At 37.1% G+C, this 22082-nt stretch overlaps 4 protein-coding genes across 9 annotated transcripts; 3 read left to right on the top strand and 1 right to left on the bottom strand.

Moving 5' to 3' along the window:
* The first annotated feature begins 855 nt into the window (after nt 1-855).
* Nucleotides 856-2687, top strand: LOC148929850 (cinnamoyl-CoA reductase 1-like). Its single transcript, XM_089068888.1, has 6 exons — nt 856-973; nt 1248-1414; nt 1505-1690; nt 1774-1936; nt 2049-2238; nt 2317-2687. The coding sequence occupies exons 1-6, from the start codon at nt 856-858 to the stop codon at nt 2444-2446; spliced, it is 954 nt and encodes a 317-aa protein (XP_088925014.1). The 3' UTR covers nt 2447-2687.
* Nucleotides 2688-3893: 1206 nt separating this feature from the next.
* On the top strand, nt 3894-7049 carry LOC148929849 (putative late blight resistance protein homolog R1A-3). Its single transcript, XM_089068886.1, has 3 exons — nt 3894-6461; nt 6653-6702; nt 6776-7049. Exons 1-3 carry the CDS (start codon nt 3948-3950, stop codon nt 6915-6917), a joined length of 2706 nt encoding a protein of 901 aa, XP_088925012.1. The 5' UTR covers nt 3894-3947; the 3' UTR covers nt 6918-7049.
* Nucleotides 7050-8180: 1131 nt separating this feature from the next.
* Nucleotides 8181-13055, top strand: LOC148929848 (putative late blight resistance protein homolog R1B-14). Of its 6 annotated transcripts, none has more exons than XM_089068638.1 (5): nt 8559-8698; nt 8781-10984; nt 11178-11248; nt 11728-12360; nt 12461-13055. In XM_089068638.1, exons 2-4 carry the CDS (start codon nt 8840-8842, stop codon nt 11747-11749), a joined length of 2238 nt encoding a protein of 745 aa, XP_088924764.1. In that variant the 5' UTR covers nt 8559-8698; nt 8781-8839; the 3' UTR covers nt 11750-12360; nt 12461-13055. The 6 variants fall into 6 exon arrangements, with proteins under 6 accessions (XP_088924763.1, XP_088924762.1, XP_088924761.1 ...); XM_089068639.1 differs by having other exon boundaries at nt 8563-8698; nt 8784-10984; XM_089068637.1 differs by having other exon boundaries at nt 8181-10984; nt 11805-11872.
* On the bottom strand, nt 12568-13767 carry LOC148929847 (F-box/FBD/LRR-repeat protein At3g51530-like). Its single transcript, XM_089068573.1, has 2 exons — nt 12922-13767; nt 12568-12825 (listed from the first exon to the last, which is right to left on the bottom strand). Exons 1-2 carry the CDS (start codon nt 13765-13767, stop codon nt 12568-12570), a joined length of 1104 nt encoding a protein of 367 aa, XP_088924699.1.
* Nucleotides 13768-22082: the final 8315 nt, after the last annotated feature.

Below are 22082 nucleotides of genomic sequence, written 5' to 3'. Positions count from 1 at the left end.
TTCCCTCTCTTCTCCTTCTAGTAGCTCAGTACGTATCGGTGCAATCCTATCATCGGAGGCCCCTATTCCGCACCACCCTGATTCAGAACGAAACATGAAAATCAAATTTGAATTCACATAAATTAAAAGAGTTTTACCGTGCGGGTGGTTCTGGATTGAATCTTACAAGAGGTGAAGGGTTATTGTGTATGTAACTATGTATATATAATATATACGATTTGAATATCACAGAATCTTGTGATAACTATTTAGCCATAAATAAATATAGATGTATTGACTTAAATAGAATATAAGAGATATTAATTATGGTTTAGTCATACGTATATATGGAAAATAACATATGGAGTAATATTTAAATTTTATTTCTGATAAAAAATATTACTAATAATTTTATGTACTCCATATATATATAATAGTGGCTAGTCATATGCAGTATAATAACATTACAACATTAAATGATTAACATTATTATAAGTGTAACAACTCTTGGTTATTGTTTATTGGTTTGCACTATTAGTTTGGTACGTATATTTGTTTGGTGTATTACTTGAATTTAACAATGATTGATTTGGCATGTATGGTTGAATACAAGGAACTCCTATTTTCGTATTTATGTTTTTAACCTGGCTTGACGGCTTATGATATTTAATTAAGCAGGTGAATGTTTTATAATGCAATTTGCCATTAACTCTTCTGCCTAAATTAATGTTTGTCTTTTCCGTATTTTATGCTGAGAAATTTAAAAATATAGTATTATCATTTGTAACTCAAATATTAATGTTATAAGCATTTTTAAAATTACTAATCCTTCTTATATAATTAGTAGTCATACACTTTAATTCGCAGGAAAAAGAAATGGCAGAAAATGTTAAGACTGTTTGTGTTACCGGAGCCGGCGGCTTTATCGCATCGTGGCTCATCAAGCTTCTCCTCTCTCGAGGCTACAACGTTCATGGCACCGTCAGAAATCCCGGTACTCTCTCCCTCTCTCTCTATGTATATATTTATGATGCACGAGATTGGTTATTATAACAACGTAGCAGTAATTATTTGTGAATGACACGAGTTTTGATAGTACTAATTTTGGTGTTTAGACCAAAATGAAAATGAGAATTTTTTTGGACGGATAAAGTATTTACATATGATGCAATATAGGATGGTTATTATAAGAATGTGAAAATACTCCATTCGTCCAGAAAAAGTAATCTCATGGATGACACGAGTTTTAATATGCGACTGCAATGCAGGGGACGAGAAAAATGCTCATTTATGGAAGCTTGAGAATGCAGATGAAAAGCTCAAACTCTTTAAAGCGGACTTGTTCGATTATGATTCCATTCTTGCAGCTGTTAGAGGGTGTGATGGAGTTTTCCATATTGCCAGCCCTGCTACTACTACTGCTGCAAATCCCGAGGTTCGGTCATCACTCAATAATCATATCGAATCGAAATATTGAATTCAATTTTTTTTTAACTTAGGGCAATCTTAATTTGACTATTGATAGGTGGATATAGTTGAGCCTGCTGTGGTAGGCACTCTCAATGTCCTCAAAGCGTGCTCAGAAGCAAAGGCGCGACGCGTGGTGCTCGTATCGTCGTATGCTGCAGTTGTGGTGAACCCTAGTGCCCCCAAGGGTAAGGTGTTGGATGAGGATTGTTGGTCGGACAAGGAATTCTGCCGGAAAACTAATGTGAGAGTTTTGTTTATAAGCAGTTTTTTTTTTTTTTTTTTTTTTTTTTTCCCTATTTTGACCGACCAAATCTCTGAGTGTAGAACTGGTATTGTTACTCAAAAGTAGCTGCGGAGGCCGAGGCTTGGGACTATGCAGAGACAAACGGGGTCGACTTGGTCTCCGTGTTACCCGGCATCATCTTTGGCCCTATGCTGCAGCATACACCAAATGCTAGCAATTTGATCTTAATTAACTTCTTAAAAGGTGATTAATAATGGTTCTCTATTTACCTTTATGACAGTGACTCAAAAGCAAGATCTGTGGGTGTGTGTTAGGTTTTCTAATAATTTGTTTTTTCTACCGTGTTCCTATCAAGGAGGGGACGCGGTAATGGATAATTATCTACGTGTACTAGTAGATGTACGTGATGTAGCCGAAGCTATGGTATTAGCATTCGAGACACCTAATGCCCAGGGTCGATACTTATGCACGTCTCATATGATAAAAAACGAGGATTTGGTTAAGAATCTCAAGGAAATCTATCCCGATTACAACTACCCCAAGAGGTAATTGATAATCTTTCCATAATGATCATACGTCTGTATTGCATTGTATGTCCCATAATGGTTCGTCTCGTCTCGCAGCTTTAAAGAAGGCATTGAGGTTCCGCTAGTGAGTTCGGAAAAACTGCAAGGACTTGGTTGGAAATATAAGCCATTGAAACAAACTCTGGTTGACACTATTGAGAATTGCAAACAAGTTGGCCTTCTCTGATTTCGCCATTGTTTCAAATTGTGCTGTTCAATAATATTGTACACTGGGCACCAATTGTTGTACTTTGAAGAAATGAGATGATGGATCAAAATCAATTAGCCAGTATCTTTTCCAACTATAAAAGGTTGTAGCAATGAGAGAGGTTGGAAGGATGATCAAGGTTTGAAGATTCATGAGATTACATATGGCTGATGGAATAATAGAACCAGTTAAAGCAAGATAAGTTTAGTGAAACAACTCGAATACCTCTGAAAGGAGTGAAACATAGATTTCACTTACGGCATCAACTATCCTAAGCAATCTATAGCATCGTAAAAAGGATGTCGCATTAGGAAAGTTGAGAAGATTTAAGTATAGAGAATGGTGCGGATGGTTGGAGCCCAAATGTTATTATATGGACTGCCCAATTTTAAATAATGGAGTAATTTATTAATATTACATTAATTTATCATAATATTATAGATAAATACGTAGTAAAAGTTAAAACTTAAATGAGCAGGCAAGTAATTAAAAAATTATGAAATTTTTACTATTGAAATAAATAATTCATAAAATTTAATAAATAGTTCGATTAGGGATGTCAATGTAGCTTGCAACCCGTGGGCTGGTCCGAATAGCCCGCTAAATTTATAGGGTTAGGGTCGGAAATTTCTAGCCCGATAAAAATAAAACCCGATAAGCCCGCACCCGATTAACCCGCAATCCGTTAGGGCCAGGCCCGAAAACCCGCTAAAATTTATATTTTTCAATTTTTTACTCCTAATTCAACACTTCGTTGACTAATTTTATGACACAGATAACTAAAAAAAAGATAACTTTCAATTTTATGGTAAATATATAAATTATATATTGAATTTTTATTAATATAATAATTATTAAATAAATTAATCTCACTAAAAGAATATTTAAATTTTTAACATGCATTAAAATTTCACGAAATATCACAAATATTAGTATTTTATGATTGAGTTTAAGCATATATATCAAATTTATCATAATTAAATATTTAATATTTTATAAATATAACTAATTTTCATCATGATTTATTGGATTGTTCGAGCCTTAACCTTATCGGTAGCAATCCGATTGACCTGGCTAGCCCGAAACCCGAGCTTTTAGGGTTAGGGCCAAACTTTTACAACCCGAAAGAAATTACAACCCGGCAAGCCCGCACCCGATTGACCCGCAACCCGAATAGGGTTGGCCCAAAACCCGATGGGCCGGCCCGATTGACATCCCTAAGTTCGATACTTTTTTTTTTTTTTGGTAATTACCAAGAATATCAATCAGCGAGCTCAATGACTATTCCCCGCACTGATTTGTAGGCAAGTTAATGGGTGTGAGAGCTTATTAATCATTAAATAATCTTTGTTGGGCATATACTATCACTTATTTTGGATTAGTTGGTGCAGCTACTATCGAAGACTTCAAGCTACTAAAATTGAGATCTCTCTCTTCAGTCATCAAGACTTAAACCATTTTTGATCAGCTCACACCATCCATGGCAGCTTATGCTGCACTTGCTTCCCTTGCTCAACTTACAGATCTGAATAGAATTCAAAACAAATCTCTCTTTTCTATCGACGCAGAACAAAATGTCAAATCTATCCATGAGTATGTCACTTCCTTGCTATCGTTCCTTGAAGATTGTCCCCAGAAAGCCTCGCGTTGGGAGGAGAAGATGAGAGATGTAGCTTATAAAACAGAAGATATCATTGAATCTCTCATGTATCTGCAGAAAGGAAATGGATTGGAGGAGCAGCTGAAATGTTTGACAGAGGATTTTGGTTTAATCGCTGGAGAAGTCACGGAAGATCGACCTGTTGATGCTTCATCATCTTCATCATCGTCATCATCGTCATCAAGACTTGCACCTTTTGGCAACGATGCAGTGATTGGTTTGGAAGACGATTTGATAGCAATGAAGGATCGGCTATGTTGGCAGTCATCTGATCGTCAGGTTATCCCCATTGTGGGCATGGGGGGAATTGGTAAGACCACTCTCGCTCGAACTCTTTACAATGATCCTTTAATTGTGGAACATTTTGATGTTCGTGCTTGGCTCACGGTTTCGCAAGATTATAGTGCTCATAGGTCCGTGAAAATGCTCTTCGATTCATTGAATTTGTCTAGATATTTTGAGATTGATGAATCTGAAAACGTCGGTCTATATATACATAAACACTTGAAGTCGAGGAGGTATCTCATTGTACTGGATGATGTTTGGGAAACAAGGGTTTGGGACGATTTAAGCAATATACTCCCGGCTAGTGATGGTAATGGCAGTCGAATCATGTTAACTACTAGGGAATTGGATATGGCTGCTTATCCTGATCCCGATAGCCCTCTTCATAAGATGCGGATAATGGATGATTATCAAAGTTGGAAGTTGATTAAGCAAAAGGTGTTCCCAAACAGCAATTGCCCGCCTAACTTAGAAGATGTAGGGAAAAAGATTGCACAACGTTGTACAGGACTACCACTTGCTGTTGTCCTGGTTGCTGGATTGTTGTCTTCAGTCAATGTGACTCCATCTTCTTGGGAGGAAATTGCTGAAACTGTAAAACAAGTTGTTAGTCAGGGTTCGAAGGAGATATTGTCTTTGAGTTACACACAGTTGCCTCATCATTTAAGGCCGTGTTTTCTCTTTCTTGGAGCTTTTCCAGAAGATAGGAGTATCGTTGCTTCAAGACTCATTAAATTATGGGTAGCTGAGGGCTTCTTGAAACATGAAGATGGGTGTTGTAAAAGTTTGGAGGAGAATGCAGAGGAGTATTTGGAGGATCTTGTCAAGAGAAATCTTGTAGATGTGACTAGCAAGAAGAGTGATGGGAAAATCAAGAGTTGCAGCCTACATGATATGATACGAGACTTGTGCATAAGGATAGCCCACGAAGAGAAGTTTCTTCAAACTGTTGATCGGAATTTTCTTCCACAAGGCTTGATGAAAGAGCGACGCATCAGCTTCAGTCAGTCTGATATAGATCAAAATTGGGGTCAAACCATCCGTACCATTTTATGCTTCCAAACCAAGTATGTACCATCTAATACTAGCCTAGTCTTTTTGGGAAGCTTTAAATTGCTTAGGGTATTGGAAGCACTTTCCATAAGCCTCAGTGGACCCCATACCGAAATTTTTGAGTTGTATCATTTAAGATATCTTGCTCTGAATAGATACTTCAACGATATTCCATCAGCCATATCTAAACTTGTGAATCTTCAAACATTGATCATTTCTAACCGATACAATTCAAGATTCAAATACGGATGCTGTTTTTGGTTGCCATTTGAAATTTGGGAAATGCCACAACTGAGGCATGTTTTCTTGTTTGATGATCATAGAATGCCTCATCCCCCAATCTGTTTAGTAGGAGTATCAAATCTTCCTCTAGAAAATCTCCAAACGCTATTTCCCTTGACAGATCTTGTATGGAATGAAAAGCTCCTGCAGATTATTCCAAATGTCAAAAAACTGGGACTTGTTTATTACACCGATCAGGATTATCGCCTCCATCATCTTGAGTGTATGCGTCAGCTTGAAAAGTTGCACATATATGGCCATTCTGGATTTTCTTGGCGGGGACAAAATCCTTGTTTTCCTCGTACACTGAAGAAGTTGACCCTACTGGGTGGGGGATATCCTTGGAAAGATATGTCCGTTATTGGTTCGTTGCCTAATCTTAAGGTGCTCAAACTACTTGAAAACGCTTGCTGTGGTGACACATGGGAAACTACTGATGAAGAATTTCCTCAACTGATTTATTTGCTAATTGAGGAATCAAGTCTGCTTCACTGGTTAACTGAGAGCAGCCACTTTCCAATGCTCAAGTTCCTTGTGCTTCGTTCTTGCAAGGGTCTACTGAAGATTCCAGAAGTTGTTGGGGAAATCAATACACTTGAACTCATTCAAGTGGATGACTGCAGTTCGTCTATTTTGGAGTCGGCCAAGCAAATAGAAGTGGATCAAGAGGAATGCGGAAATGATACTCTTCAAGTTCGCTGTAACATAAACGGGGTTAGAGTTCTATACTGATTCTTGAATACAGAGTAGCATTTAAGCCATAAAATTCTGTTTTGAAACTAAGAATATCTGAAGTACTTGATTTGTTTCATTACACGAAAGCAGAAATAGATGCTTTCGTGTAATAGTATTTCATTTCAAACTGAATGCTCTACCAAATAATTCTTCCTTTTCCTTTTTTCTAGCGTTCTTTGCGTCAGTTGACCAAACAACAAGTAGCTGAACAGATAGGAAGGTTCGTGGTTACTCTTCCATACTCAAGTAAGTTTTGGTGCAATTTTCTCATGTTAATCCCATGGTAAAAACAGGATACTTCCGCACTCTATCGCGGATTCTAATGCGGCAAAGGAAACTGACGAAACACCGGATGTAGTCAGAGACGAAAATGAGGGTGTGGATTGTATGCTGCAGGTAGTCAAATTTCTTGCGAATCTTTTTCGGAGGAATTGAGGAAGTGGCTATTCTTATGAGATAGGCATGTATGGTTTTCTTATGCAAGGAACTCTTGTTTTTGTAGTTAGTACTAGTACTATTTATCCTGGTTTCGACGTTTATTAATGAGTGGATGTCTTATTTGTGACATGCCTTTTGCCTATAGTTTCATTTTGAGTCTATTAGCTAAGTGATGATTTCAGTATTTAATTCAGAGAAAAATGGAGGCAAAAATATAAATTTAGAATCAAGTGTAGCTGTAGAGTATAATCATGAACGATTATCATCTCTGCCTGCCTCTGTATTTTCATCACATATATTCATTCCACTTTATCATGCTTTTCTAATCTCATTAATCACATGTGACTTCTTAGCTTTGAGCCGTGTGTTGTGCTCCCTCTGTCCGCTATTAGAAGTCTTGGTTTACCATTTTAGTTCGTTTGCCACTAGGAGTTCTAGTTCATTTTTGCTATAAATAGTAGGTAATTCCTACTTTTCACTAATTCATTCTATTCACATTTTATTATAAAACTAATATAAAAAAATGGGTCTCACACCACTATCTTTTCCTACTCACCCTCCTTTATATTCTTAAAATTTGTGTTGAACTCAAAATGATTCATGGAGTAAATGAGATTCAATGTGCACAGTGAAAGGAAAGGTGACTATTAGTAAGTTGGTTTTCTGTGATGCAAAATGGGGAGTACTCTATTTGTTCACATATTTGTAGTCATTAGGTTCAGATATTTCCACAGTTTGGTTCTGTTTGGTTGGGGTTTTGTGAACCAAAATATGAAGACTCAACCTATTAAGATAAAAGTGTTGAATGGATGATGTAACAACCTTAATTTGACAATTTATGGGTGGAAATAGTTGAGCTTGCTGTGGTAGGCACTCTGAATGTCCTCAAGGCGTACTCGGAAGCCAAGGCTCGATGCGTTGTGCTCGTGTAGTCATATGCTGCAGTTGTGGTGAACCTTAGTGCCCCGGAGGGTAAGGTGTTGGATGAGGCTTGCTGGTCAGACAAGTAATTCTGCAGGAACACTAAGGTAAGAAGTCTGTTTTAAGCTCTCTTACAATTGGGCTGCAGATTTCTTTAGTTTCTTGTTGACAAGGAATCCCATGTCAGTTTTCACTTTTCGCATACTGTTTAATTATGACAAATACTATGGTCTATGCATATACAGATGGAGTATATATTACTCCAATATACTAATGCATGTAGGCCCCCTCAATTATTGAGAATTTAAAGATAAATATATTTAAAAACATGAGTAATCTGACTCTGTATCCTACTTTGACTCTGTCCCCTCAACTAAGCCATTAGCCTATCTTACTTGCATTAATTTATTGTAATGTTCAAGAGAGAGAGAGAGAATCAGCTCCTGTTTTTCAAAAACTCAGAAAAGTCACCGATTTCCTACCTATTGTTCAAAAACTCAGAAAAGTCACCGATTCCCTCCCTATCTCTCTCTCTCTCTCTCTCTCTGAAATCGCTGAGTATGGCAGCTTATGCAGCTCTTGCTTCCCTTGCTCAAACTACAAATCTTGATACAAATCATGCCATAACAAACTTTTCTACCAATGCAAAAGAAAACATTACATCCATCCACGAGTATGCTATCATCTTGCTTACTTTCCTCGAAGATTATCCAGAGAGATCCAACCGTTGGGAAGCCAAGCTGAGGGACGTTGCTCATAAAATTGAAGATATCATCGAAGAATTTATGTGGAGGCAGTCATTTTATGGAGGGGAGGAAATGCCATCAAGCTTGAATTTTGAAGAGCAGCTAAAAAATGTAATGGAAAAATTCTGTTTAATTGCTGGAGATGTGATGGACGAGCGACATGCTTACTCATATCTTTCTCTCTCATCATCAGCAGCATCAAGAGTTGCAGCTACTGGAAACGGTGTGGTGATTGGTTTGAATGAAGATGTGATGGTGATAAAGGATCGGCTTTGTGGGCTCTCATCAAAACTCGAAGTTGTGCCCATTTTGGGGATGGGTGGAATCGGTAAGACCACTCTGGCTAGAACTGTTTATGACGATTTAGTTATCATGTATCATTTTGATATTCGTGTTTGGCTTACAATATCGCAAGATTACAGTGCACAAAAAGTTCTTTTAGGGCTTGTAGATTCGATGAAATTGATAGAAGAACACTTGTCTAGATTAGAGATGGATGATGTTTCAATAATGACAGAGAAAGTGTACAAAAACATGAAGGGTAGGAGGTATCTTGTGGTAATGGATGATGTATGGAGCACAAATGTTTGGGATGATGTAAGGAATGTGTTTCCAGATGATGATAATGGAAGTCGAATCATGTTAACCACAAGGCTAGCGGATCTAGCCGTTTATCCTGATTCGAGAAGTGCTCCTCATGAGATGAGCTTCATGAATGATTCTCAAAGTTGGAATTTGCTTAAGGGAAAGGTGTTTGGAGACAGCAATTGCCCACCTGAATTGGAGGATGTAGGGAAAAAGATTGCAAGAAGTTGTGGGGGACTACCCCTTGCTGTTGTCCTGGTTGCTGGATTCCTTTCCGAAGTTAATAAGAATCCATCTTCTTGGGAGGAAGTTTCCAAAAATGTAATAAATCCCATTGTTGGTCAAGAGTTGGAGGGGATACTATCTTTGAGTTACACTCACTTGTCTCATAAGTTGAGGCCGTGTTTTCTGTTTATGGCAATGTTTCCAGAAGATGAAAGCATTCGTGCTTCAACGCTTATTAGATTATGGTTAGCAGAGGGCTTCTTAAAGCATCAAAACAAATGCAATAAAAGCATGGAAGAGGAGGCAGAGGATTGTTTGGAAGATCTAGTCAAGAGAAATCTTGTAATTGTGACTAGTAAAAAGAGTGATGGGAAAATCAAGCATTGCAGCCTCCATGATATCGTACGAGACTTGTGCATAAGGAAAGCCCACAATGAGGAGTTTCTTCGTGTTATCGATGATAGAGTTGTTCCATATAGCATGATAAATGAGCGACGCATCAGTTTGTGCCTTTCTCATTTTGATGACATTTGGTGTCCAACCATCCATACCATGTTATGCTTCCAATTCCAGAGTCGCTCTAGGTTGGCAGCCTTTCTAAGACGCTGTAGATCGCTTAGGATATTGGACGCTTTGAGCGAAACTTCTGAAGAGCTCTCGTCCCAAGTATTTGAATTGTTTCATTTAAGATATTTTACTTTAATCTGTCCTTTTAGTATTCCCTCAGCCATATCTAATCTTGTGAATCTTCAAACCTTAATCATTCGTCCAACTCCTGACATGGTTCCAACTTTTAATAGGCTTCAAACCATTTTTAGAAGGAAAAGAGATTGGTCAACCAATACTTATTCCTCTCTGCCATTGGAGATTTGGAGGATGCCTCAATTAAGGCATCTTATTTTCTATATTCCTTGTATCCTACCTCATCCCCCCTATGGATCAAACCTTCCTTTGGAAAATATCCAAACTCTTACCTACATAAAAGATTTTGTATGGACTGAAAAGATCTTGGAAATGATTCCAAATGTCAAAAGATTGGGTCTTGTGTACCGAATGGATCAAAGGTGTAACCTCCATCTTCTCAAACATCTGCATCAACTTCAAAAGTTGGAACTATACGGGCTTTGCGGTTTTTCTTGGATGGGGTACAACCTATTTGCTTTACCCAGGACACTTAAGAAGTTAACCTTGCAGGGTGGCAAATTTCCTTGGGAAGATATGAGTATTATTGGTTCATTGCCTAATCTGCAAGTGTTGAAGCTAATAGATCAAACCTTTGGTGAAACATGGGAAACAGCTGATGGAGAATATCCTCAGCTGAGATATTTGCTAATTGAGAGATCAGGTCTCCAGCACTGGATAACTGAGAGCAGCCACTTTCCGAAACTCAAGTGGCTAATGCTTCGTTTTTGTCCGGATTTAAGGGAGATCCCAGAAGTTATAGGAAATATACCCACACTGGAATTGATTGAAGTGGATTTCAGTAATGAGTCTCTTGTGGAATCAGCAAAGAAGATATATGAGGATCAGCGGAGCTATGGAAATTATGATCTTCATGTCCGTTTCCCCTCTTATGAAAATTTAGAGGTTAGAGCTTCTACCTATCCTTGTTTAATTAATACGAATTCTTATGTAACACATATACGAACATGACTAGCATTTAAGATGTACAAATAACTTGTCTAAATTAATCCCCTACCTGGAAACGATGTGAATGCGTATCATATTCTAGCTTATTTGTCCATCACCAATAATTGAAATTTATATAATGTTATTGTAGATTACGAGGTGGCAATGGCAGCGGCAGCTGCAGCTGTGGAGGCAGCGTAAGCTTTTGTGGAGACATTCAAGGTTGGCCTAAAAGATTTGGATTTGCACCTATAAATTGAACTGAGATTCTATCCGTAGCCTTTGTTTTTCCCTTGGTTGGATTTAGATTTGCACACATACTTGAATAAATTTTGAAATCAATCTTGTGTGGCATCATAATGATTTGCAAGTCTTGGGGAGATAGCTGAGGATCAATAGAGCTATGGAAATTATGATCTTTGTGTCTGTGTCTCCTATTATAGATGAGCTTAGAGTTCTATGTAGCCTTGGAAAAAACTAATTCTTATGTAACACTAACACATATGTGAACATGACTAGGATTTAGAATTCTATGTTTATCTAATTTTGGATATCATAGACACATTGTTGACTGGCATGTATATTGTCAACAAAGCTGAAACCGAACATGGAACTCCCTTTCCTCTCATTATCTGCATGCATTATATTCTAGCTTGTTTTATCAAAACCAATGACTGAAATTTGTAGTATCCTTATTGTAGAGGCTGCGGTTGGTCTAGATGATTTGGATTCGCATACATATATTGAACTGAAGTTCCTAGTGCTTCGTTCTTGCAAGGGTCTACTGAAGATTGCAGAAGGTATTGGAGAAATTCCAACAGTATTGAGCCTGCTGTGGTAGACTTGGTATGCCCTTCAGCTCAAACTTTATGAGGGAACTGCGTTGTTTGCTCAAATGGTATCAATGAGATACAAACTTGTGATAGTGATAATCTGGTCGCATTTTACCATGATGGTCACTTATATGTTGGTGAAATTCAAATGCGTTGGAGCATACACCAAATGCTAGCACTTTGATCTTACTTAACTTTTCGGAAGAGTTCTCATTTACTCATGTGATGACTCAAAACCTCCAACTATTAGTTGGATGGGATGTCGTTGAATTCATTTAGGCTTTGGTCTCCTACTTTAATTTATCTTCAGTCTTGATATAAGAGAGCGCTCAATATGGTTGAACTTTTTTACTGATTCATTTGGCCTTCTATATAAAATTTCTGTGTTTTTCCTATATAGTTTTCAAGAATTTGCTATGAAGCTAATCTGTGTTGGGATTTTCTGATCATCTTATCTGACATTTGATTTTCCTACCACGTTCTTATCCTGGAGGGGACGAGGTAATGGATAGTTATCTATGTGTAATAATATGTGTGTTGTGTAATGATCATGCGTCCGTAATGTATTGTATGTCCCATAATGGTTCGTTTCGGTTTGCAGATTTAAAGAATTGGAATGATGGGACAGAAGTGAGTTCAGAAAATAAACGAAGGACGAGGTGAAAAATGAGCGATAAATGTTTCGGATACAAGTTGATTATGCCTTAATTACTCGCTATCATCATAATAAGAAGATGAGCATCCATATTTTTCGTAGTTAAATTCTTCTTTGTCACAAGTTTGTTCAACAACAAGCACTCGAGGAGAAAGTTCCAGCTCACAACACAAAGTCCCCATCAAATAGTTGATTACTCCCTTAGACACTCTGTAAATTCCATAACGTCTTTTTATAACCTTGAGGCATTTCATGTTGGGAAACGGGTGTGGAGTAGTTCGCTCAAAGGGACCACATTGCGTATCAAGAACCTATCAGTTTCAAACAACCATTACCTTACACTTACACGCACATATATATACTATTAGTACGAGGAGAGAGAGAGAGAGAGAGAGAGAAAAAGGAACCTTGAGAGTGTTGGAAGTCAATGAAACAGTGGTGGCATTCTGAAATTGGTGAAACATCCTAACAAACTTGTTGTGTAGTACATCATTGTAAACGTATCTAGTTCTCTTAATGTCTAAATAGACTTGTTCCAACATTGGGAGATCCACCTTTGCACATTCCCAAGCCACAGCATAGTCGTATCTAAACGAGGTAAGCAACGGAGCACAAATCTCTTTCACTCCATAACAATCGATGATTTCAAGAACTCGAAGCTTTGGAGCCTTTATAACAAGGCCATCCCAAAAATACTTGATGAGAGTAAGCTTCTCCAGCTTCGGGAGGCCGGAAAAGGGCTCCATCCCGGCGTCAACATCATCGAAGTCCAAAGAAGTTTGAAGGTGACAGGTTTTCAAATTTGGTAAAGATAAGCGTCCAGGCACTCTAACCGGGTTTCTCAAATTCCTGAGCTCGAGTTCCCGCAGCGTCTTGCAGGAGAAAAACACTGCGGGGAACCTGAGTTCGGGGTAGGTGGGGGCGTGGAGGCGGAGGGATTGAACGCCGTGATTGATGGCGTAGAGCACGCATTCCTCCACGAATTCTATGTCAACTATGTAGGTGTCGTGGAATGAGAGGTGGAAGTCGTGGACGGGGGCCGCGTCGCCGCGGTGGGAGAGGAGGGAGGAAATAATGTAGGGGAGGAAATAAAAAGGTGGTGAGAGGTGGAAGTGGAGGCGGGGGAGGTGATGCCATAGGTTCTTCCATCTATGGGAGAGAATGGTGGTTTTAACAGCTTCAAATATGTCGATTTTATCGAGGATGAGGAGAAGAATATCATCAGGGAGTTGGCTGATTTTGTCTTCCTCCATTGAGAATTGGCTAATTAGAGAGAGATTTGAAAGAAATCGACAGAGAAAGTTTTGAAAAATTATAATACTTCAGTCCTATAAAATAGGAGTATGATAATAGGAACGTAAGTTTATTAATATGGGACGAGATTATATAGTTGGAGTAGCAAAGACAATTTGTAATTTAGGCAACAAAGTATTGTAATCATATATATTAATTTCCCCATAATTAAGGAAATAAGACAATTTAAGATGCTTTTGTAATCATATTTTGCATAAGGAAATAAGAATCGCAGATAGGAAAGTTTAGGAAAAGTTTCCATTGCCACATTTTAAAATTCTTTTTCTTGTTTCGGTAGGTTTCTTGATTTGGGCTATAATATTTCGGTAAAATTTGAAGACAACAAGACCTTTATCAGCCATAACATATAGTATGTGATCACTTGAGTTAATGTTTGATTAATATAAGGAGCCTTTTAATGTTGTATTGTCTTTTTTCAATGTTAAATTTGGTGTTATATGGGCTTTTAAATCCTTATCATACAAATTGTCCAAAATCATTAGACAAATAAATACTACCAATTGTAAGAAATTGAAGGGTTGGGACTTAAATTAGTGAAGTATTGTGCTATAATATTCATATAAAAACATGAAGACCATAATTTCCATAGCTCTCTTGATCCTCCTTTATCTGTTTGGCTGACTTCACAACCGAGGTAACGGACAATTATTGTGCTCTAAAATTCAATGGACGACGATGAAGATAATAAACGAAGGACGAGGTGAAAAACGAATGGTAAATGTTTTCGATACGAGTTGAGTATGTCTTAATTAATCGCTATCATCACAATAAGAATATGCGTAGCCATATTTTTTGTAGTCTTCTTCGTCTTCGTAACAAGTCTGTTCAACAACAAACACATGACGAGAAAGTTCCACCTCGCAACACAAAGTCCCCCTCAAATAGTTGATTACTCCCTTAGACACCCTGCGCATTCCGTTACGCCTTTTCACAACCTTGAGGCGTTTCATGTTGGGAAACGGGTGTGGAGTAGTTTGCTCAAAGGGACCACCATTGTGTTCAAGAACCTATCAGTTTCAAACAACCATTACCTTACACACACATATACACATACATGTAATTGGCAACATACTAGCATTAGCATTAAAAGAGACAGAAAAGGTACCTTGAGAGTGTTGGAAGTCAATGAAATTGTGGCGGCATTCCGAAATTGGTGAAGCATCCTAACAAAGTTTTTATCAATCTGATTTGAAGAGTATCTAGTGCTTTGAATGTCTAAATAGACTTGTTCCAATATTGGGAGATCCACCTTTGCACATTCCCAAGCTATATAATTATCGTATCTAAACGAGGTAAGCAACGGAGCAGAAATCTCTTCGACAGCATCATAATTGATGATTTTAAGAACTCGAAGCTTTGGAGCCTTTATAACAAGGCCATACCGCGAATATTTGTCGAGAGTAAGCTTCTCCAGCTTGGGGAGGCCGGAGAAGGGCTCCTTGCGGACGTCATCATCATCGAAGGCCAAAGAGGTGGTTTGAATAAGAAGGGTTTTCAAATTCGGTAAAGATAAGCGTCCAGGTACTTTAACCGGGGCTTCCAAATTCCTGAGCTCGAGCTCCCGCAGCGTCTTGCAGGATAAAAACGCTGCGGGGAGTTCGAGGTAGGTGGGGGCGTCGAGGCGGAGGGATTGAACGCCATGATTGATGGCGTAGGCCACGCATTTCTTCACGAATTCTCCGTCAACTACTCTAGAGTAGTAGGGGTCGAATGAGAGGTGGAAGTCGTGGACGGGGGCCGCGTCGTCGCGGTGGGAGAGGAGGTCAGAAACATTGTAGGTGAAGACATATAAAGGTGGGGAGTTGAGGTGGAAGTGGAGGCGGGGGAGGGAACGCCATAGGTTATTCCATCTTTTGGAGAGAAAAGTGGTTTGAAAGGCTTCATATATGTTCATTTTATCGAGGATGAGAAGAAGAATATCATCAGGGAGTTGGCTTATTAAGTCTTCCTCCATTCTCTGAGGTGTTTCCGTCGTCCCAAACTATAGAACAATAATAGTAAAGGTTTTACCAACGGGCTGTAGTGCAGTTGGCAGCGCAGAGCTGTGGTGACCTTAAGGTCACGAGTTCAAACCCCACCACCACTGGAAGACTTTCGGCCTGAATCCGCAAGCCCTGTCGACCAGGATTAATCCGATTCCGCCAAATGCAGTTCGGAACACCTGTGGTCAAACAAAAAAAAATAATAGTAAAACTTTTTCTGTAAAATATAGGTTTAGATAAAAACAATCCCAAACATTCTCAATAATAGTACATATAATTAACCTTATAAGCAAAGTGGCAGACTATGATATAATAGTACATATAATTAACCTTATAATGGTGAGGGCAGGAGGAGGGACCGATCGTGGAGGGGCGGCGCGGCCCTAAATTTCCTAATATTAATTGGATGACGGAATATATAATAACAAAATATAAATCAAATCAAGTAAGACTATTATTATAATAATATTTGTAATTCAGGAAATAACGAAAGACGGATTTTTTTACCAAAAAATAGAGAATGGATTTTGAGAGAGATTTGATAAGATACTAGGAGTAATAATTTTGGAATAAAGTTTAGGAAAATAATAATTTTATTTTTATATTTGATGAATCTTCTTTTTCGTGGTTGAGAAGAAAACAAGTATGAAAGGCTCACCAAAAAAAAAACGTTTTGATAAAATATTGTAAGGTTTAGCATATATTAATTGATATTTCTTTCGCTATTTCTATTTATTTTACAATTAAAATAAAAAAAGTTAACAAAAAGTTAGAATTTTAGGATATTTGTTAAACTTTTATATTAACCCTAATTTGTGTTTTGATTTTATTATTAAAAATTGCTCATTTTTAGGCTATTCGCTAATGGAGAGAGTAGTTTTTTGTTTTGATAAATTGTTTTTGAAAAAATTGCTCAGAAAGTTATAAAGTGATTATTGCCTACAAGTGGCAACCATTACTCATGGTCACATAAACGTGAAAATTTTGATGACAATACTTTTTTTTTTTTTGAATTTTCTCACGACAAATTTTACGTTTAGTTTGTCTAATTTCGTTTTTCATATATTGTACTAATTTTGTTTTTCATATATTGCACGTGTGTGAAAAGTAAAAGATGGAAATAAAAAATAAGGGGTTTGTTATTTCTTAAGGGAATACTTAAGTCATAAAAACAAGTGATAAATGTTTTCAATAGAAGTTGATAATGTCTTAATCGCTATCATCATAATAAGAATATGTGTAGCCATAGTTTTTGTAGTTATCTTCTACTTCGTCTTCGTCACAAGTCTGTTCAACAACAAACACACGAGGAGAAAGTTCCACCTCGCAACACAAAGTCCCTTTCAAATAGTTGATTAATCCCTCGGACGCTCTGCGAGTTCTATTACGCTTTTCAAAACCTTGAGGCATTTCATGTTGGGAAACGGGGGTGGAGTAGTTTGCTCAAAGGGACCACCATTGCGTTCAAGAACCTATCAGTTTCAAACAACCATTACCTTACACACACATATACACATACATGTAATTAGCAACATAGAGGCATTAGCATGAAAAGAGACAGAAAAGGTACCTTGAGAGTGTTGGAAGTCAATATAACTGTGGAGGCATTCTGAAACTGGTGAAGCATCCTGACAAAGTTTTTACTTGAAGTGTATCTATTGCTCCGAATGTCTAAATAGACTTGTTCCAACATTGAGAGATCCACCTTTGCACATTCCCAGGCCTTACAATTATCGTATCTAAACGAGGTAAGCAACGGAGCAGAAACCTGTTTAACTTCATAACAATCGATGATCTCAAGAACTCGAAGCTTTGGAGCCTTTATAACAAGGCCATCCCAAAAAAAATACTTGATGAGAGTAAGCTTCTCCAGCTCCGGGAGGCCGGAAAAGGGCTCCATGCTGATGTCATCATCCTCGAAGACCAGACGGGTTTCAAGATGAAAGGTTTTCAAATTTGGCAAAGATAAGCGTCCAGGTACTTTAAATGGGGTTCTCAAATCCCTGAGCTCGAGCTCCCGCAGCGTCTTGCAGGAGAAAAACGCTGCGGGGAACCTGAGCTCGAGGTAGGTAGTTGGCTTATGAGGTCTTCCTCCATTCTCTAACGTTGAACATGAAACAAACACAAGCTTTAGAACAATAATATATAGTAAAGGTTTTTCAGTAAAGCCCTAAATTTCCTAATAATATAAGGACAATTATTATAATAATATTTGTAATTCAGGAAATAAGAATCGCAAATATGAAAAACGAATATTAAATTGTAGTAAAGAAGAGTGACATATAACAAAGAATGGATTTTTTTTTACCAAAAAAGTAGAGAATGGATTTTGAGAGAGATTTGATAAGATATTAATAACTTTGGAACAACGTTTAGGAGAGTAATAATTTTATTTTTATATTTGATGAATCTTATTTTTCGTGGCTGAGAAGAAAATAAGTATGATAGGCTCACCAAAAAAAAACATTTTGAAAAAATATTGTAAGGTTTACGCATATATTGATATTTCTTTCGCTATTTATTTATTTTAAGATTAAAATTTTTAAAAAAAAAGTTAGTACAAAAATTTTTGTTAAATTTTTATATTGACCCTAATTTATGTTTTGATTTTACTTTTTAAAATCGCTCAAAAAAAATTACTATGTACTATGATTTTTAGGATATTCGCTAATAGAGAGTGTAGTTTTTGTTTTGATAATTTTTTAAAAATAATTGCTCAGAAAGTTATAAAGTGATAATTGATGACAATACTTTCTTTTTTTATATCACGACAAATTTTACGTGTAGTTTGTCTGATTTTGTTTTTCATAGTATATTGCGCATGCGTGAAAAGTAAAAGACGGAAATAAAATGATAATGGGGTCCCGCCTTCACCTAACTCCTAACGGCGGACAGAAAATATTTTTCATAATCACAAGAGAGTCCTCATCAAATAACTACTTTATTACTCCCACAGCAAATTTACATTTGGGTGGCATTCCCTAATTGATTAGACATCCTTACAATGTCGTTATGATTGACACAATAACGATGATCATCAATGTGCACGTAGACTTGTTCCAACATCGGGAGATTCACCTTTTTACATTTCCAAGCCTTATCACCATGGTATATAAGCGTGGTAACAAACGGAGCAGAAATCTCCTCCACTTTAGAGATATCAGTGATTTCAAGAACTCGAAGCTTTGGAGCCTTTATAACAAGGCCGTAGACCGGATAGTTGACCAGAGTAAGCTTCTCGAGCTCGGGGAGGCCGGAAAAGGGCTCCACGCTGACGTCATCATCGTCGAATACCAAAAGGGTTTCGAGATGAAAGGTTTTCAAATTGGGTAAAGATAAGCGCCCAGGCAGTTTTGCAGGTCTGCATAACCGCCTGAGCTCGAGCTCCCGCAGCGTCTCGCAGGTGAGAAACGCTGCGGGAAGCCTGAGTCTGCCATTGGTGGGCCAGTGGAGGCGGAGGGACTGAACGCGATGATTGATGGCGTAGAGCACGCACGCCTCCACGAATTCCGTGTCGACTTCGTAGGGACAGGTGTCGCGACATGAGAGGTGGAAGTCGTGGACGGCGGCTGCGGCGTCGCGGTGAGCGAGCAATTGGGGGACTAGCTGACAGCGGCGAGGAGAAAAAGTTCCGGTGGTGGCGAAGTTGAGGTGGAAGCGGAAGCTGGGGAGGAGACGCCACAGGTTTTTCCATCTGTGGGAGAGAATGGTGGTTTTAACGGCTTCAAATGTGTTGATTTTATCGAGGATGAGTAGAAGAATATCATCAGAGAGTTTGCTGATTCTGTCTTCCTCCATTGAAATTAATTTACTGATACATGGAGCAAAGACGACATACTAGGATCAGATTAAATAATCATTCTATATTTATCAAAATAGGAATAAAAATACAAAAAGAAAAGCATGGGAAGTACACAATGATCTCATTAAAATTATTAATACTCCCTCCGTTTCTGGTTAATAGATGCATTTCTTTTCAATGCTAATAAATGCATTTCTTTTAGACACCAAGTTTAAGTGCATCTATTTGATGTTAAATTGTTAATAGATACACTTCTTTTCGGCATGAAGTTTAAGAATAATGTATTAAGTGGATGTGAATAAAGTAAGAGAGATAAGAGAAAATAATTACTTTTTGCCAAAAATAGAAATAACTCAATTAACTTGAAACTTTCTAATAAAGAAATGACTTTTTTTTGGGTAATTACACCGGCGGATCCAGTCCCCGCGCTGATTTGTAGGCACCTCAAAGTTGCTCCATACCCAAAGGCATGGATCGATCCCCTGACCATTTAGTTAAGGATGGACAGGACATCCCATGCCACTCGACCACACTCCTTGGGTTAATAAAGAAATTACTCTATTAACGTGGAATTGGAGTAAAGAGAGTATCAAGTTTAGCCCATGTACACATTTTTTTATTGATTAATTAAACTAAAAAACAACGTTTAGTAAAACAAATTACTCTCATGGAATTGGCTGATTCGGTCTTCCTTCATTGTTTAACGCCGGGGAAGACTAAAAAAACTTTAATTGTAGCATATATTGATTGATTTATATACTTTTAACTAAAACTTTAATAATGCTTCCATTCCACATATAATAAAGATACCTGAACCGGAGTGGCAGACGGCGGCGGCCGGTGGCGGATTGAATTGCCCTAAGAAACCGAAAGTTTAGGAAATTTATAAATGGGTGATCACAATTCACAACCCTCTCTATATATAATAAATAAATCAAGTCAAATAAGATTTTTATTCTAATACTAGTATTATCGGTAGTTTAGGCAACAAAATAATTATAGGCCCTGATATTTCATTATTGTAGTTATATTTTCCCATAAGGAAATTAATAAGAATCGCAATGAAAATTAATTCTTACTTATTTGAATATTTAACAATAGTATATAGTATTTTTTTTGTTATTTTCATCAAACATAAATGTCATTTATGTTGGAAATACATGTTGCAGGTTTGGACCTTTAATTTATGTTCAAATTGGGCTCAATGTGAAAACCCTAGAAATTTATTATTCTAATAATGTTTGTAATTTAGGAAAATTGTATAATAACGTTTATGAAAGGAAACCGATAGAAAGTTTAGGAGATTATAATTTTATTTTTATTCATTATTTCTTACCATAATATTATACATATAGAGTGATTGAGATACAAATATATGAAAAAAAAAATCAAATGAAATCCTACCAAAAAATATAACAAAGTGACGTCCGAAGAAGAAATTTATACATAGGATTAGGTTATACACATACACAATAGCAAAAATATGAGTTTCAAGTACAATTATTATTGTAATCATAAAGAAGGGAAAAGAAAAGTCCAATCATACAAGCCCTAATTAAATATGGATGGATTGACTTAAATAGATTAGAGATATTATGGTCTAGTCACACTCATACATATGGAAAATAACAAATGGAGTAATATTAAAATTTTATTTCTGATAAAATATACTCCATTAGAGTACTAATTTTATTTACTCCATATAGTGGCTAGTCATATATAATAACATTACAACAATTGGTATAATAATGGGCCTCAACTGAATCGACCAAAGTTTTTGAAACCCATTCAAATATTAAAATCAAACCTAAATATATTATAGCCAAATTATAAATTAACTAAACTTTCCAATAAGATAAGTCTCCCACGTTTTATACCATATTCTATGTACCATTTTCAATATTCATATATATTGATTATTGAAGTTGATAGTAGCGCATATATAATTTTTCAAATAAATTTTAATTACGATGTACATTTAAATAAAACGATCAACAAAAGAGTGAGACACGGACAAATGATAAACAAAAAAGTGGGAGTTTCAAGAACAAAAGTGTGGTAAGAGACTTAAAATTTCTATACTATGATTTATTATGTCAAGGAATTATGTGTATACAAGACTTTATAGAAAAGCCGAGCAAGTGGGAATAAGTTTCTGCACACATCGATATTAGAGGTGTCACACGGGCAAGCTAGCCCACCCGATCCAGTCGAACCGGGCTGGTCGACAATTTATCGATCCTATAAAAACATGACCACCTAACTTATGTATGGATAGTGGGGGGTCCAAATTGTTGTTAATAGTGGTTGCATACCGTAATATTGGAAGCGCCGAAATAATTGAGAAATACTTACTATATTTATTTTCAACTAAAAAATATCACTCAAATTCGCAGCAAGGACCCCCATGTCTCCACGTAGGTCCGCCCCAATAATTGAAATTTATTATAATCTTATTGTAGATTTTGAT

The sequence above is a fragment of the Salvia hispanica genome, chromosome 3, assembly GCF_029641045.1.
Source record: "Salvia hispanica isolate PSC_SH4W2 chromosome 3, Shi_PSC_v1, whole genome shotgun sequence".
Lineage (NCBI taxonomy): Eukaryota > Viridiplantae > Streptophyta > Magnoliopsida > Lamiales > Lamiaceae > Salvia > Salvia hispanica.
This window is presented reverse-complemented; position numbering and strand designations above follow the sequence as displayed.